The 19,185-nt window shown below is 32.5% G+C and overlaps 1 protein-coding gene across 9 annotated transcripts in view; it reads right to left on the reverse strand.

Moving 5' to 3' along the window:
- The window catches only part of LRBA (LPS responsive beige-like anchor protein), a 541,206-nt gene that overhangs the window by 409,364 nt on the left and 112,657 nt on the right, over positions 1 to 19,185 (reverse strand). For 7 of the 9 annotated variants that reach the window (XM_036234286.1, XM_036234291.1, XM_036234293.1 and 4 more), the window contains 4 exons: positions 18,582 to 18,689; positions 15,476 to 15,635; positions 12,055 to 12,499; positions 4,160 to 4,293 (listed from right to left, as the gene is read on the reverse strand). In XM_036234286.1, the coding sequence (XP_036090179.1) occupies positions 4,160 to 4,293; positions 12,055 to 12,499; positions 15,476 to 15,635; positions 18,582 to 18,689 (847 nt within the window). The remainder of the gene's footprint in view (positions 1 to 4,159; positions 4,294 to 12,054; positions 12,500 to 15,475; positions 15,636 to 18,581; positions 18,690 to 19,185) is intronic. The other 2 variants (XM_036234292.1, XM_036234290.1) reach the window with 1 other exon arrangement.

Raw genomic sequence — 19,185 nt, forward strand, 5'->3', positions numbered from 1 at the left:
ACAGCAGAGATTCTTACAAAGTGGTATTTTTAAATCATAGGAAGACACTTTACCAATAAAGATAAGTAAAGCTATAATTATTAAAAAAGAAATACACAGGAAAAAATTAAACTAAATTATCAGCAATTTCATACCAAGTTATCCTCCATTTCTGCCAGAGAATTCTGAATATTTTTAACTCGATAAAAGTTATAAATTTATGACAAATTTATTGTTTTAATTTAACATTAAACATTTTCAACAGATGAACACACATACATTAATGCAGAAGCTACTGCCAACATGTGGAATGATACCGACTTATCTTTTCCTTATCCCTGCACTGATAAACTGGCTCCTTCAAACTGACAGTTTTCCAGACATTCAAATGAACAAAAAGGAAAATGCATATAGATCATCTGTCTAACATCTATCCAGGGAATAGCCAATTGTTTATTCAAAGTCCTTAAGGATCTAAATCATAATGTCCTTTGCAATAAAGTATCATTAAAACAAATGCCAATATTTAATTCCTAAACACTGTATTTTTTAAATTCCTTTCTCTGACTCACTCCCTCTCTCTCCACCCATTCTGGACCAGTACAGGGAGAAGAGTATATACGTCCAGTAAAAACTCTTTATTAGATAAAAACAAACTTTTTACTGCATGAGTAAGGATAGGCCTCGAGTCAAACCTTATGTAAGGTAAAAATATTTTCTTTCAAAATGAAAAATAAACATAAATCAATAACATGCTTTACAGAAAACCACCACGACGTATTTGAAAAAAAAGATGAACGGCATCTTAACACATTGTATTTTGGTAAATTAAACTTTTGCTGAGTAACTTTAAAATGTCTAGATTTTGAAATATTTACTAAAAATTCTGGGTTTTTTTTAGTTTCTTTGATATGCATATACAAAGGGTCTACCTTTTTTCTCTGATAACTATCTCTTACCACTAATTAAAACAGATTTGCCATTGTTATTATCATACTGTTTGCTAATAAAATGTTACAGAAGCTAAGGAATATTATTCAAACCAAAACCTGAAATCTGTATGATAATCAAAATCTGTATACTAATCATAGTTTTAATAATGTACACTGCTTTAAAATGTAAATGTACAAACATTCAATTTTCTTAAAAAATTATAAAGTTATTTGGGTGATGTTTTGACAGAAGAGTCTTTGACCTCAAAGTTGACAAACTCTAAATCCTTTTCTGGAATCTAAGTCTAACCAGTCCTACTTTCTCTTTAATTGCACCACATGTCAATTTTTGAAATTACCATTTTGATATAAAAATTTCAAAACAGTTTAAACTTTTCTACTACAAAACTCGTTTTTGTTTTATAATCACATAGTTTCTTCCAAGAAAATTCACATTTTTGCTGATGCACCATAAATCAAGTATATCTTTTATTAACTAGTAATCTATTTCTGAATTTAAGCAGTTCTTCTTTTGTTGCTACTCAGAATTGAAGTCATCCCAAGGTTTAAGATCCAGAGACAGATATTAACTGTACCTTTATATACAGAAAACAATCCAAGACCAATCCAATACTAATACCTAACTTACCCAGCTCTGCAAGAATAAAATGCCCAGCTCAGCATGCAATTACAACAACCAATTTATTCACAAATTATTTTAGGCTTAATCTTTCCTGAACCAGAAGAAAAATAAACTTCAATATAATTTTTTTTTAATGATAAATAAAGCAAGAGAACTATCAAAAAAAAAAAAAACAAATATCTATCAGTTAAAAATACTGATAGCGGACAGACAACTTTATTTGTGGGGTTTGGATTCCAAGTGAAAAGAACATGGTAAAAAAAAAAAAAAAAAGGCAAGCATGGTGCAAGAGCATTAAAGTGGGGCTATAGGAGAGTAAGAAGTAGGGTGACTGCAAACATTAGATGGGTTAGATTTTTCTTATCAAGATGGTAATGTTCATGGTAACAATTAATGGAATGTAATAGAAATAATAAACTAAAACAGAGAAACCATGGAACAGTAACAACAAGACCACACTGAAAGAGAAAGAGAAAGAGAAAGAGTTGGGTATAGAAACCAAAACTAATAATAAAAAGGGTAAAGGGGGTCAAAGATATGGTGAGAGGAGATCTGACTTTGCATGGTAAACACAATGCAATATACATATGATTTATTATTGAACTGCACACTTGAAAACTATATATGTTATTAACTAATATCACTCTAATAAATTTAATAAAAAAAGAAACTCAAAATTTTTCAAAAAATTACTACTGCTAATAAAAAGACAGACTATTATCACAAAGAACACTAGGAATGACTTATAAAGAAATGAATTATTTTAAAAAAAATAAGGGAGAATTGAGAGGAACAGGAAAGAGCTAAAAGTTCTAGCTGAAAATGGAAAAACTTGAAACTTTTAGAAATGCCACCAACACAAATTGTATAAAATTTTAATAATAGGGGGATAGGGTACATTATGGGTTAGATACATGGTTTTGTGGGGTTTTGCCAATAAGTAGCAAATTATTTTCTAATTCTGCATATGGTTCTTCAGGCGGAGCATTTTATATTATAATGGATTTACCAAAAAAATACAATGGCTTCAGAAAGAATTTAATTTACTTTTTTATATCAAATATTACTCATGTATCTCAGCTTTCTTTCTGTTTCTTATCTCTTTTGAAGACTGCATGATTCTAATTTTGAAAAATATATTTAAGGACAATCAGAGAATCCTATTGACTTTGTCCCATAAATTGAAATTAAAGGGCAATGTATTCAAAAAAAAGATGAAATATTTTACTTAGTGTACTGTGAACCTCTGAAATTACATTTGTTCTGATAAGTTATTAGGAATTCGCTATTACTGAATTTGAATGATGGTATACAGTTTCATAGATATTAGTAAATTCTGCCTTTTTTCTCAATGGGGGATATATTAGAAAAATTACAATTCTTTTTTTAAGGGCTTTGGATGAGGTAGAAGAATAGAAATTTGCATAACTACCCCCAAAAAGAAGCCTGAGTATAATGAAACAATAAGAAGAAAAATCTGCTGGAGTTCTACGTTTATTTTCCTTTGTATTTTCTCACTAAGACAATGATGAAGGTATCAAAAGTACCATACTGTTGGCAAGATGTCAACAGAAGAATGGAAAAGAGGTAGAGAGGGGAAGGCATACGGGAATTCTGTACTCTCCACTCAAGTTAGCAGCAAAACTGAGATATATCCATAAACATACACATATTTTTTTCAAATATACCACTTATTTGTCAAATGTATGATTTTATCAAAAAAAGGTAAAACATCAGATAGGAGGCCTGAGATGTTCTAAAAGAAAAACAAAAGATATTATTTCTAATGTTCAAAATTCTTTTTATTTTTCATTAATCTCATTCTAGAGTAACAAGAATGAATCCTTTTGGGGTGGGGAGGTATACTACAAAGCTGTTAATCTTTTTTTTTTTTTTTTAATGAAACAGCACATTTAGAAAAACACTATACAAAATGATATCTTCCTTGTCCTATCTTGGTCATTTCAGTATCACACAGTTTTCAAGTTTACCTGGTATTATTACTAAGCTTCCAGGCAACTTCTAGGATTTAGGACCTTACACCCATATAAATGCACCAAAAGGCTTTTATATGTGGAAGGAATATAGAAAGAGAGAGGAGCAAAAATTAAATTAGGAGTTATTAAACCACTATGACTAATGCTAGATTGATGATCTACTTCAGGGCAGCGCTCTCCTTACAAGTCTTTAATTTAGAACAATATGGAAGAGAAAACAAAGTACTGGATACAACATAAACATCTGACAATTGATAACCAGAGTAAAAGACCAAATGTCACCAAAATTTTCTCATATAAACCACTATCCGCACAAATCTCAAGTACCGAGAAAGGAAGAAAGTATTTTAATCTATTATTCATTCGTATATTCATCCATCCAACCAACAGCATCTAATTTGTCATACATTGTGGAGAAAATATTGAAATCCTTGATTTAATTTGTTTGATATTACTCAGAAAATTATTAAACAATCAGCAGTATAATTTTTAAAAAGCATAAGGATTTATAACATGTCTAACAATATTTCTTAACTTCATCAAAAACCCCAAGGTTTCCTAAAATGAGATTTAAAATTTGTTGTGGAAGTCACTGATAACTAACTCACCAGGTGATTCTCCTCCCACAGCTGGGGCTTGGGCTGACTCCACTGAAGAGACAACACTGACAGCATTAGTAGGCATATTCGCAGTGAGCGCAGAAGACAAGACTGATGATTTTTTTGTTGCAATGACGACACTTCTGTAATAAGAAAATATATTTTAAAATACAGAAGATCACTCAATTTCATGAATTTCAAAATACAAAACAGGAAACTAACTTTCTTCTCTAATTTTTTTTCTTGTCTCTATTTTAATATACAATTTAGAATCGTCTCTCCATAATAAATCTCTTCAATGGTGTTCATATTTATCACGTTTTAATTTTAGAATCAAGACAATGTTCTATGAAAATATGATAATTCATTTTAACATTAAACTTATGTTTACTATTTAATAGTCTTTACATTTAGGACCATCTTTAATTATTTAACAAATAAAATATAACCATAGGCATATAGAAAAGGAATTTGGCATTCAAGTGGAAAAGTAATTAACTTTTTCTTAACCTCAATTGAAGCAGGAAACTCAACATGTTTCTACAATGATTTTAAAGCACGACTAATTTGAAATCATGAAGCTTTAGAAATTTTATAAGGCTAAAAAGTATAGATGTAATTTTTAACATGTATACAATTCAAGTTTTTTTTTAATCCCCTAAGACTGTGTTTCGATATTATATAGAAAAAAAACAATGCATAGGTAGAAAAGCTAGAAGCAAAAATATCAAATAATCAAGTATGTTCATCTTGTGTATTATTCACAGGAATTTATGATATACCAATTTCAATTAAAGTGTAATACTTTATACCAAAATAATAACTAAAAGACCTTATTAGGCATTAACTTAAAAGGCATTTTTAATTGAAGTTAGCTCCATAAACACGCAAAAACCCAGTTAATGAGGTAAAGAGGACAGCTGATATATAACGCACTCCCACGGCAGCGCTTTCTTTTAATTACCTGGTGTTAACCATAAGCCTAAAGTCCTCAACATTCAATTTATTTAATCACACGTTTTGTTGACAATATTGTAACTGCAAGCTTGAAGTATTCCCTTAACAGCTTTAAAGTATTTGGTTTCTAAATAAAGTTACTGAGATACTTGATTCCAATAAATGTATTCAAAAGTGGAAATTATGTAATCCCAGTACTTTAAAAATATTTGTTTGTTTTTGTTGTTATATCAGAAAGAAAAGTACAAAGCAAAATAGGTTCTGTTTTACCTCAGTGCCTATCATGTGATGGCAAACACTCTTGCCAATTAAATCAAGTTCTCTTGTGCTAGGCATGGCTTATTCGATGTACTTGGGGGTAGCTGGTGTCACATCATTATAAGGGTGACTGCCAATGTTAACTATACACTAAAAAATAGAAGCAACAGCCACCTGAGCCCTCAGTCCAAAATGGTATGCTTAAATCATGGTGGCTTATATCAGATGAAGATTATTGACTTTAGGGGGAGTAGATATGACCCCTGTGCATGCATCTGTGTGTGTGTCTGTGTAAACATGTGTGCTAGTGGTATATTCAGAAAATACAAAGTTTGTGTATTTTCTACTCTAGGCGGAAATGTATTATTTAAGAAAATCTCTAGCTACCTATTCCCTAGCAACCTATTTTTAAGGGAGGAGGGCAGAAATATGGAAAATTTACTTTCATATTCATTCACAAAACAAAGAAAGGGTAATATTTATTTTACTCAAATTAATAGGTGCAACAGAAAATAATATTTATAAAACTGAATTTTTTCTAGTTAAAATTTAAGACATAAACCTACCCTATGCAACTGCAATTTCCCTCAAGATAACTTATATCCATAAAAAAATGTGTTCAGTAATGTTCACAGAGGCTATATTTACAATAGCCCAAAACTGGCAACAGCCCAGAATCCTTTAAGCAGAAAAATGAATCATATGGTGGTGTGCTTATACAATGGAACAATACTCAGCAAAAGAAATTACTGATAAACATAACATGGATGAATCTCGAAAGCATTATGTTAAGTGAAGGTAGGCTTAAACATAACAAACTTTGCATTTCCCGTTATATGAAGTTCTAGAAAAGGCAAAACTAATATATGGTAGAAAAAAATATTGGAACAATAATTGCCTCTGAGGAATGGGGACAGGCATTGGATGGGAAGACACACAGGGAACTTTCAAGACTAATCATATCTTGATTGAGGATATGGATTTCACAGAAGTATAAATTTCTCAAAGCTCATCAAATGGTATGCTTAAGGTTTCTGCTTTTCACTGTATATACACTTTACCTTAAAAAAAAAACTATATTGATCTCTAGTTAGATATTTGAATGATGAAGTGTTTAAGAGTAAAGTGAACTGATGTCTGCAACTTACTTTGAAATACATCAAAAAAATACGATTGATGGATAGAGAGATGATGAAACCAATATATGATGAAGCCAATAGTTATTAAAGGCTAAATGCAGAATCTTGGTGGTGGGCCTATGGTGTTCACTGAACAATTCTTTCAACTTCTATATATGTTTGAACATTTTCATAACAAAACATTGGAAAACTGGTGACAGAAAATAAATTTATTTCAGTATAACATGCATAAATCTCTATTTTTCAAGATGGCATAATTAAAGTTAACGAAAGAACTTGACCTCATTTCTAATCCTTTAAACTGCTGCCATTAATAACATTTGCAATCACAAATGATACGTAGTCTTTATTTCGGTTAATATTTTTTTCCAAGATGTTTCACATATTCACATTCCTGATACATCTGAAGTGTGGCTTCCTACATGAATTGACATTTAACCCAGCATTCCTCACACTTCTGCAATATGCTCCTATGGTTCCTGAGCATTTATCATTTCACGACTCCAACCCTTTGTATATGCTTTTCCTCTGCCAAGATGCCTTTGTCTTAGTCCTGCTTGCCAGCAAACTTCCTTCTCATCTTTTAAAACCTTGCTCAAAGGTTAGCTTCCCTAGATTCTCCAAGTCAAAGTTCATAATACACTATTCTTTATGCTCCCACACAATCCTGATATAAACTTATACGTCATTAATAGTTGCTATGATTAAGCACTGACACATGCCAAGGATTATTACTCAATTCTCAAAATAACCCTAACATACATATTACTTCCATTTTAAAAATTAAAAATAAAGCTAAAAAAAGGTCAACTAATTTGCCAAAGTAAATGGCAGAACAGCCCTACAATTCCAGGTTTGTCTAAACAAGGTCTATTTGGAACTATTCCCTCATATTGACTTTTTCTTAAAGTTTTATTGAGCTATAATTCATATACCACACAATTAACTAATTTATAATGTAGAATTAAATGGTTTTTGCTATGTTCACAGAGTTGTGCAACCATCACCACAATCATACTCACATTTAAACATAATTCTATATTATAATCGGCTACGAGCCATAAGCGATGGTAATAAAGATTTCCAAAATATAAAATTATGTATGTACTACTAATAATGCATACAAAAATACATCTGCACACAAATGGAAAAGGCTGTGTTCTTTAACCTGGCTATGTACTTGGTACAGAAGAGAGAAATAAAGTTAATCAATTTCCATATCTACTGACTGATTCAAGTCATTTCTAAGGAAATAATGTTTCAGCTTTGGGCCACATAAAAACAAAGAGAATTCAAAATCATAATAATCCAATTAAAAGGATATTAAGCACCAGGCAGATTTCAGGATATTTTCATTCCCTTTACCAAATGTTTTCATTATTATAAAATTTCCATATAAAGGATTAAAATCTAACAATAATGTAGAAATTTAAACGTGCCACTACTCAAGATTAATCATGTAAGGACTAAGCTTTTATATTTTTATAAAATGCTTTAGAAAACAAAGAAAATTTAAGACACATTTGACACAATTTTGAGAGCCCATATGCCAGTCAACATGCTAGTGATATTTCTGGCATCATTCTCAGGTAACTGCTTAAGTTTCTACTTAAGATAAATTGAGATCCTTGTTAATATTTAAAAAACAAATAACTGAATTTTTATTACATGCCCATCAATTTTAATGAAAAGCACTTAACGCTCTTTGGCATAAAGAATTTGGAAGACAGATATGTCTTTAAGTTATGCAAGCTATTTTTTCCAAACTATCAATTAAAAATAAAATATTAAAGTATAAAATTTTACATATTATAGCTTTTCTCTCTATGAGCTAACTGAATGAACAATTAATATTTGTGAGGCACTATGCTAAGGACATATATAAATTATATACATTTTCAACCACCCATGAGCTAAGTACCACATATCATCCCCATTTTACAGACAAAAATTTTCCTAAGATTCCACATAAAAAGAAAGAGTAAACACTGTTGACTTTGTCTTTACATAAACTAGGGAGCTTTTTTAAAAGTGTCATTTTATGTATTAACAACAAAGAGAAACAATGTCTTCTAGATCACAAAGGTTTAAAGTTCCTTTTGAGAATCGTATCAGTTTCAAATATCACAAACTTTCACATCAATGCTATTCTGTTTAACATGCGAATAGTTCACTAAAGGAGAAAAGAGCATTTTAAGCCAGCACTTTAGCCCCTAAGGACCTAGTTGAAAAGCCAGACAAGCCCTTGAACTTTATCAAGATAAATCCCTGGCATCCACTAATCACCAGAGAGGATCTTCAAATTAGATAAGAGCAAGAATTCTGGCATGGGAATGAACACAAACACCTTGCCATCCACAAAGGCACAACCTGGCAGCCTTTCAGCAAGGTCCCACTTATGTAGCTGTTACTCTAAATTTCCCAGCTATTGCTTAGGAGTTGATAATTCTTAAGATATGAGGAGAGTTGTGATTTCTGACACAGCATTCCAGAGATAAATACATGATCAGAGGGATGCTTTGAAATTCCCAAAGATATTCCACTGGTCTACAGATGCATGAAAATAGTTTTCAAAAGGTGTCTCTTGCTAAGAAAAAGAGGGAGAAAACAGAGAAGTTGGCTTGCCATCAGACAATGTTAAATGCATACCAGACATTTAAGATCCAAGTAACATCCTGAAAAATGCTATGTTTTCAATAAACCTCTTTAAATGTATTAACTAAGTATAGTTTCCTAAATAATTTCATAAACTACTCACTGAAGGCATCACTGAGGCATAGATTAAATTTCTACACTACTTAAAAAGAAATAAATATCAAAATATATGAAATTTGGGGCATTTATAAGAAAACAACTTTCTTTGATATTATTAATAAGATACTTAAAATTTTTAAATCTACTCTCCCTTATCTGACTATTCAATCTAAGATTAATACAAATTTAAAAATTATAAAAATTGAGACTATTTTAAACACCTGATCATTTACACCTTTTCCCACTTCTCAAAATATAGCTATTGCTATTAACAGTTTGCTATATACTTTTTGAGGCATATGTGAACATATATGTCTATGTTATTTTATTAAATTTATTGAGGGTGACATTGGTTAATAAAATTATGTAGGTATCAAGTGTACAATTCAATAATACGTCATTCGTATACTGATTGTGTGTTCACCAAAGTTCAATTTCCTTCCATCACTATATTTGACCCCCTTTACTCTTATTTCCTAAAAAATCATAATTTCCAAACTATTTTGTACACTGCTTTTTTCATTTAATATATCTTCAATATCATTTTATATTGCTAGTGTTCTGCTTTCCTCTCTTCAATGGCTGCATAGCATTTACTACACCATAAAACATCATCAATCCTTCATAGATTAGCAAGTACGCTTGCATTGCACAGCCAAAAGACAGGGTCTAGAGTCAGCTGGCCAAGGTTCAAATCTCAGCCCCACCATTTATTAGTAAGAGCTTAAGCTACTTAATCTTCTTTTGCCTCAGTTTTTCACTTTCTTTGGCCATGGTTCAAATTTTACCTACGCCAATGATCAGCGTAACAGTTTAAGCTATTTAGCTTAATTTCCCCCTGCCTCAGTTTTTTTATCTGTAAAGGATAAAAATAGTATCGATATATCTATCTACCTATCTTAAAAATGTGTTTTGAACAGAACTGCACACAGTACAAGCTCAAACGATATTAGCCTAATTATAAAGTTCCTCTTGCAGAAAATATTGTATACATTTGTGTATCCAGAGGTATATTAAGTTCACAGATTTTAAAGTTTAATTAATACTGTCATCTGTCCCTCAAATAAATGTACCAATATACCTTGTGAACAATATTACAATGTTTCTTCATGCCCTCATTAACTCTAGATATTATCTTTTGTACATCTGCAAATTTAAACAGAAGAAATTATCATGATCGTTTTACTATTTCCTTCATTATTTGTGATGTAGACCATCTTTACATATTTGCATAGTAACAGTATTTTTCTTCTTACATGAACAATCTGTTCCTGTCATTTGTCAATTTTTCTAGCAGTTAAGTCATTTTATTGCTACATGATTTATCATTTGATTCATTAGCATTATATGTATATACTGGGAATATAATCCTTTTGTCTGTAATATATACTTCAAATATTTAATGTTTATATGTACACATGCACAAAAAGTAGCAGTGACTGAATGTCTCATTAGATATGATAGCTGAGTGTTACTGAGTGATTTCTTCAGGCTAAGTGCTATAGAATATCTTCAGTATCATTTCATATCAACGCATATTGTTCTTTTTTTTCTCTTTAATGGCTGTATAGTATTACACAATTTAAGGATAAATTGTGTAATACTATACAGGCTCAGGAGGATGAGATAACTTGCCCAAATTCACTAGTAAGAGATAGAGCCAGTTCTCAAACTTGGTTTTGTCTAACTACTAAAGTTGATATTTTAACTACTATATTTACAAAATATCAGCACAAACATTTTCTAAAGCAACGAGATCATTAAATTCGAGGAAAGACAAAGGAAATGTTCTTCTGGATTGAAGAATAAAGACACACAACAAAATACAACACTGTTCTGAACTGGATCCTTCTACTATAAAAACATTACTGAGACAATTAGTGAATCTAGAAAAGTACTTGAAGCTAAGAAAGTAGTATTTTATCAATGTTAATTTTCTTATTTTGACGAACATATTATGGTTATATAGAAAATACGGAATAAAATATTCAAAAGATATGGAGTATCATGTCAACTTCTATTCAAGTGACTTGGGGAAAATATAAGTCTTTTAAGTGGCAACTTCTGTATAAGTTAGAGCTTGTTTCCAGATAAAAGTACTGACTTTTGAAAAGAATATGTTTAACAATTCTAATACATACGGTGGAATTTCAGAAAATTTAATAATAAAAAAAAATCAGGCAAATTAGCAAAAGGTTTCTCAAGCCAGCAGAACCAATGAAGTCAGGAATACGTTGTCAGGTTTCTCAAGTTGTCAAGACTGAACACTCAGTTTAATTCGAGTCTGTTGGAATGGACAGACTGCCACTTTTTTCCCAGAGCCTGGCATAGTGCTGAGACCAAGGGAGTAAAGGTAGCCATTTGTAAGTAGAGGTGATTCCTAAATTGTAACAAAAAATTATTTAACATGCAACTTACCAATGTAAAATTAAAATTATTTTTAAATTATCTTATTGGTAAAATCTTGAAATGGTACGCAAACCATATAACATAATCTCCTTGTAATTTTCACAAACTAGATTAAAACATCCCTTTTTATACAGCAGAGGGAATGCAGTTAGCATTAATATGATGGCAAGGTGCAGGGTCAGGGGAGAGAGGGAACAATTGAAGGGATTGTTTTATGAACTATATATAGATGCCTAACCAATGTACTGTATACTTGAAACTAATTTAAATGTTTTTTTTAAAAAAATCCCTTTTTAATGCTGAAGCTACAAAATTTAGCAGTTTATCCTTCAAATCCTCATAATTTATAATATAAGCATACAAAAAACAAAAATTTGTTTAGAGTACCTGTCAAAAGATCTGAACTGCACAGGTTGTTCAACAGAGAGATCACCAAGAGCTCCAAGGCAGGCTGGTGGTAAAAAGGCAGGATCCACGGTGCCTCCACCTGCCGGCGTGTTAACCAGGCTTCGGAGGATGTCCTTCACATTGACGTTTTTTGAAACTGGAACTGATGGTGCAGCCTTGTTATCTAACTCATTTCCTCCATCATTTTTGGTTTCCTGAGATTTATTGACTTCTAAGGAAAGAGTGCATAGCACCTCACTGATTGCATCTGGGCCCGCACTGACACTTGGCGGTGCTAGAGAAGGAGGCACGTCATTGCTTCCTAAGCCGGTAGCTGTTTCTTCCCCAATGCCTGAGTCCCTCCTTCGAGCAGGTGATGTGCTTTCAGATTCTTCCACAGATGCTACAGTTGACGGGCTGAATGCTCCTGGTGTGTTTTCTACATCTTCCCCAGAAATAGAAGAAAAGTACAAATAAAAAAATTTAGAACCAGTTTTAAAAAGTTATATCCAGTTCAATAGTTATTTATTATTTTAAACTATAAAATATATGGCACGTTCTAAAAGGCAAAAATAAATTACATAATCTATAAAATATACAGCATAAATGCACCTGTAATCAAAAGATGGTATAATAAATAAATAAATAAATAAATAAATAAATAAAAACAACAAAATACCTGAGAAAACCCTCCGAACTAAACATGACATATCAATGGATAGCAACACCAGGCTGAAAGCTATTGGTTCACAAGAAAAAGTCCCAAATCGTTAAAGTACAAGGCTCCTCAATAATACAAGTCTACTAGTATGTAAACTTCATTAGGGCAAGGAACTTCTCTAACACTTCCTCTCTAGCACCTATAATGCCTGGCAAGTAGTGGGTGGTCAATATTTATGAGATGACGATTCATTTCCAACTTTATCTCCTGCTGCTCATGCCAGCACACATTATACTATAGAACAAATTGCCTGCAATATACTGAACATGGGACAATGTTTTCTTTGGACATAACCCCACGATCTCTACCTCAAGCATGGTTTCTACTCCTAGAAAACCTGTCACCCCTCCTACATGCAAGAATAATTCAATGATCTTTAAAATCTAATCCAACAAGGAGCATCACCTTTTTTCTCTGACTTTCATTCCCTCCAATCAGGCGTTCACTCCAACACAATGTTCCATCTTGCTAAATTCAACGGTCAGTTCTTAGTCCTAATAGCACCTGACAAAGCAGCAGCAACTGATTATCCCCTCCGGCTTGAAAATATTTTTTTCACTTGACTTCCAGGGCACCATGCTCTTCTGGTTTTTCACCTACTGCCTCACTGGTTGTGCCTTGTTGATTTCCTTCATCTCTTTTTCTCTCTGATTTCTTAAGTTGAATGAACTTCGCACTCAGTCCTTAGTCCTCTTATCTTTACCAACATTTATTCCCTTAATGGTCTCATGTACTCTCAAAGTTTTAAATACCACTATATCAAAAAACAAAAACACCTCGGGCAGTTATATACATAACTTCCTGCTCTACATATTCTATGTCTACAAGACATCGACATGTTGAAAACTGAATTTATCTTTCCCTGAACATGCTTCACCTTCAGTCTATCCAACTCCATCTTATAGTCATTCTTGACTGCCTTCCGTCTTTCACATATCTGCACCTAATATTTTAAAACTATTTCGTCTACTGTCAAAATATATCCAGAATCTCACGATTTACTGCTAACTAGCTCCACAGCTACCACCCTGATCTACCCCTAAATCATCTCTTGCTTGGATTATTCCAATACCCTCCTGTCTGGTTGTACTGAACTGTATTGTTACATTAACAATCTTATTGGCCCATGTGTCCTGGTATTTACCCCCCTGAGAAGTCCTTAATCTGGGCTGGGCCTAACTTACTTTAACCGACAGAACAAGGCCAGTTTTGTGTCCAAGCTTTAAGATGGTCTGGCAGCTAGTATATTTCTGTAATCCCTGAACACCTCGGTAAGCAATCTGGCTACCTTCCTGGAAAGAACATATAGAGAAACCACATGAAGAGAAAGAAACTCTACAAACTAAAGGAGGAAAACCAAGAAATTTGGCTGAGAACAAGCATCAAGGCCCCACACATAAAACTCCAGCTAAATCATTTCAGTCAGCCAGTCTCAGCTCTTGGAGCCAACCTAGCTGCGGCAGATATATAATATCAGTAGACAAGCCCTGTCAGACTTTCTAAACCCAGAAACATCATCTGGAGCAAGGCTGAATCATGCCCACATGCCCTGTTCAAATAAAATTCACAGAATCATGATAACAAGACTAAAATAGTTGTGTTTTTAGCCATTAAGCTGCAGTGTAATGTGTTGCATAGTAGTACATAACTAAAACATTGGGTTGTCCTTGCCCTCTCAACATAGAATATTAAGTATAATTTCTAAAAACTTAATTGTAACTCCTTTACTCAAAACCCTACAATAACTCCCCATTATCCTTAGAGTAAAAATCCACACCCCATTTCTTCTGGTCATATTCCTGATATTTTTCCCCATTTGATTTTTTTTTTTTATTTTCTTAATACCACCTTTTAAAATACTATACAGTTATTTATTACATGCATTTATTTTCTATCACCTCTCACTAGAATACAAGCTCCATGAGGGCAAACTTTCGTTTGTCTCTTTTGTTCCTAAATATACTCAGGCACCTAGTAAGTACCAAATGAATATTTATTGAATAAATAGCCTCAATGAGTGGCAGCTACTTCTGTAACTGCAAAAGCTGCTTCTCAAACTTTTACATCTGTAACTGGAGGCTACCTCTGTAACTCCAATTATTACAGTTATTTGTTAAGAAATTTGTCTCTTAGAATGAGTTACTCATTCTTCACAACGAATGCTCAGACAAAAATCTTTGATACTGTATTTGCAAAGGATAACATCTTCTCACTTACCTTTTTTCCCCCGTCTTTAATTCCATCCCTACCCTTCTACCCCTGACCTATGGATGTTGCCATTTCCCCTTAAGAACTGGATCTTTGAAGGCCCCAACGCTTGTGGCGTGCACCCAGGGCCTGGCACACTGGGGGCCAGGTGCACACGGGGCCTGGTGTACCCGGGGTATGGTCCGTGGCTCCATCTTGGGCACGAACCCAGGACCTTCTGTGTGTAAAGCAGACATGCTAACCACTACTCTATGGAGCCACCTCAACACTTACCTTTTAATCAGGAGTCTTATTTAAACAAAAGAAATCATCTTTCAACTGCAATTAACTACGTGGTACTTAAAATATTTAAATTATGAATAAAAACAAGAGTATGCTCTCACTTTATACATAAATGCATGTAATTCCACAATCAATATTTTAGCTTAAATTATAAGTAGATAACATTTAACTTGAACTTTGGATGCCAGGAAATAAAATATGGAAACTTACCAGGGAGTGATAAATTCACACTTTCACTACCAGATTCTTTAAATGACTGGCTACGTCTTTCATTTTGGGGTTCCAAAATGTCTCTGTACTTCGAGACCATAAGAACAGAGATAAAGTATACAACTGCCAGGGCTAAAAATTGAGCCTGTTTGCTATCCTCCTGAGGAAAAATAAAATTAGCTGATCATGTCACTGTTAAATAATAAATACAACTGAACAAAAATTAGACAAAGTCTTTTGGAAAAATGCCTGTAAATGATAGGTTTTATGCTTATGAAACATGGAAAGACAGACATTGACTCATTTTTTAAGTAATTCCATCTGAAGACATACATCTTAGTATATTTCATAATATTAATCAAATAGCAATTATCATTATATGAATAACTTTTTCCTTCTAATTAAAATACATAAAATAATCACAACAAAGTTTTCCTAAAAAACAAGCTTTCAAGAGAAAAAAAAGTAAGGTTATCATCACATACAGAACAGGATATCACAGGAATTCTTGAGAGTATTAAATAGGACAACCAAGTGTCCAGGATTGAGAATACAGTGTCTGCCGGAAAGAAAGGCAAACACTAGATCCATAAGGGGTCCAGGCTTCATCCTAAGTTTCACAGATCACCTACACATATGTGCATCAATGGTTTCTTCATCTGTCAAACTGCCCATCTGCAAAGGAACCCTCAACACGTCACTATTTTGATAATTTTTCAAAATATGTTTGAACTTAATTATTTTAAAGGAAAAACTCAAACTTGTCCATCACATCCTAAAAACTAAAGCTATCTCAAGTAGCAGATAAATTTAGGATAAGCAAAACAACATTGTCGCCTAGCAGATAAATGGAAACTAATGGTACAAATTAAACTAAAAGTTAATAATTAACTAGTTCCAAAAGTTTTAGACACAATCAATTTTATGGAAAAAATGAGATATCAGGCTCTACATGAACATATCCACTTCATACATTTAGACTTCTCTGTAATGTGACAATCTATAGTACTTTTTAGGTTCATACATGGGAAAATATGCAGTTTTCCTTTTCGATCAACCATCCCATTCTCTAGACAGGCCTGAGTTCCTCCGCCATACAATCCTGTCATCTAGCATAGTAACTGCTACTAACGATAGCCACGTTAAAAATGTAGACAAATGACATACTTGGTCTTAACTTCTAATCTGTTATCAATTATTTATGCCTATCTAAATCCTTATTTAGCTCATTAATATGTTCAGTGTTTACTAACTAAACCCCTGAAATAAATTGTAGATATCATTTATTAAACATTTATTGTGAGTCAAGCACTATGCTACATACTTCACATATATTCCTTAACCACTTCTGTAGTCCTTAACAAGATAAGGACTACAGAAGTTACATAATTTAACTACAGTCACCGTAAGTGAAAAAAGCAAATGTGAACTCAGATTAGAGTGATTAATATAACCTTAGCTCTTAACCTCAGGGCAATAATTTCTTCATATTCCCAATATGGGGTCATTTCCTCTTTCATCAAAGTTTGCTTATGCTCAAAGAGGCTTTGGGATATACTCTGGGGAATATAGACTTTTTTCTAAAACTCCCAGAAGGTCATTATGTCTTTTATAATTACAAAAAATTAAAATTATTTCTTACTTTCAGAAATGACATGGTAGAAATATAAAATATTCTAATTCTCTGTCCAAATAAGAACTTGTTAAAAAGCTCCCAAGAGCCAAATCATATAGAGCTAGGGTGAGGAGTTTTGATTTAAGTGCTATGGGAAAACATTAGAGAATTTTTAAAGCAAAAGAGTTACATCACCTATTCTAGATTTTTAAAGATTATTCTAGGAAATACGAAGTTATAGGGCAATAGACTCAATACCTGCTCATGAAAAAGGAACAGGGAGAGAAGGAAGGAAGCACCAACATTTGGTCCCAAAATGAACCACAGTCAATGGGTTCTTTAAAAAAATGAAAGTTGATCTTTTCTTATAACAGCAACCAAAACCAAAAAACAAAAACAGAAAAAGAGCGAGAGATCTGGGGAGGCAGTATGGCCAAATGGTTAAGATCAAAATTTCAAGACTCAGCTTTCCCACAGCCTTAACCCACTCCTGCCTTTTACTACTTGTGTAATCTTAAGAAGATTATTTAACCTCATACTGCTATCTTTCTCATAGGCTTAATGTGTGAATTAAATGATAATACACACAGAGCATCCAGTTCTATGCTTAATACAGTGTACGTGTTCAATAACTAACTATAACTACTATTAACAAATTGTGTAGGCACGTGAAACTTAGTGAAGAACTCAAGATTAAAACAATAGAAAAGAGGAGGGAAAATTAAAAACTTAAGTTATAAAGTTTATAAAAACTTGTATGTAATACAGAGCATCTAGTATTTAATAAACAGCAAGTGTTCAATAAATATTAACTAATGATAATACTTCAAATCCAGGGAGAATTACAAATGATTTTTATTTTTACTTTAATACTTTATTATATGATTATCCAATTTCTACTTAAACCAGGCCATATTATATACTGAAATCAGCCAAAATAAAACATTTTTCATCTTTCAAAAATTAAAAATGCAACAGAAAACATTTCATCAAGCACCGTTACATAATACTTATATTCCTTTGAAGGAAAAATATCTAATATTTGGTAAAATAGGCCATTCAGAATTTGAACATCTTATTGCTTTTGGAGCACAAATTCTGGAGTTAAGACTGCTGGGTGTGAATCCTATCATTTACTAGTTTCATTAGCTCAAACAAATTACTCAAGCTGTGTGCCTCAGATTTATAAAATGAAAATCATGAAAGTACACAACTCCAGAAGGCTGTTGGACTTAATGAATACATGTGAAGCACGTACAGTGCTTACTATGAAATAATGTTATTCTTTATAGTATCATTACTCTGATATATTTATATAAATAATACTTTCCAATATTCTATTCTAAAATCACTGCCGAATTCTTGGTTTCTAGGCCTTCTTATCTCTACTTGACTATTTTAAACACAAGGAGTTTTGGCTTTCAATACATTGGGACTAAGAGGAAATACAAATCAGCCAAGAGAGTATGTGAAAAAAATATTATAACTTACGATGTCTCTGAAGACAACGGCCCTAAGCCGATTAATATCCATGTCTTGTAGGAGCCTGTCAAAATCTCTTACTGGAGATATACCACCAGTTACAATGTCCACTGGACTCTAAGACAAAAAAAAACAAACATACATACATACATATATGTGTATATATATATGTATATATGTTACATAGCTATTTTAAAAAATAAACACAGTATTCCAAAGAGCAGAAAAATAAGGCTACACCATTGTTTTTCCCAGTTGATTTTTTCCTACTTCTTTTTCTCTTCTTCTTTTGGGTGCTGGCATAGAGGTGCAGAAGGGAGCCATGAAGGAAAAAACAAACTGCACGTTAACTCATCAAGTATATGAACTACAAATTGACATATTTGAAGGGACAAGGTAACACAGATACAAGAAGAGTAAACATTTGGAAAAGTGGACAAGATTAAGTATAAGCAAATCTTCACTGTATATTTAAACACAAATATTTGAATGTTATGTCCACAGACTAAAATAACTATTTAGGACCTCTGTCAGATTTGTTTACCTTTATGTTGAAATGAACAAATAAATTTAAGATCTTAATAGTAAAATAAAAGTATGTTTTTTCATTTAA

This window comes from Rousettus aegyptiacus, unplaced genomic scaffold (genome assembly GCF_014176215.1).
Source record: "Rousettus aegyptiacus isolate mRouAeg1 unplaced genomic scaffold, mRouAeg1.p scaffold_m13_p_16, whole genome shotgun sequence".
Lineage (NCBI taxonomy): Eukaryota > Metazoa > Chordata > Mammalia > Chiroptera > Pteropodidae > Rousettus > Rousettus aegyptiacus.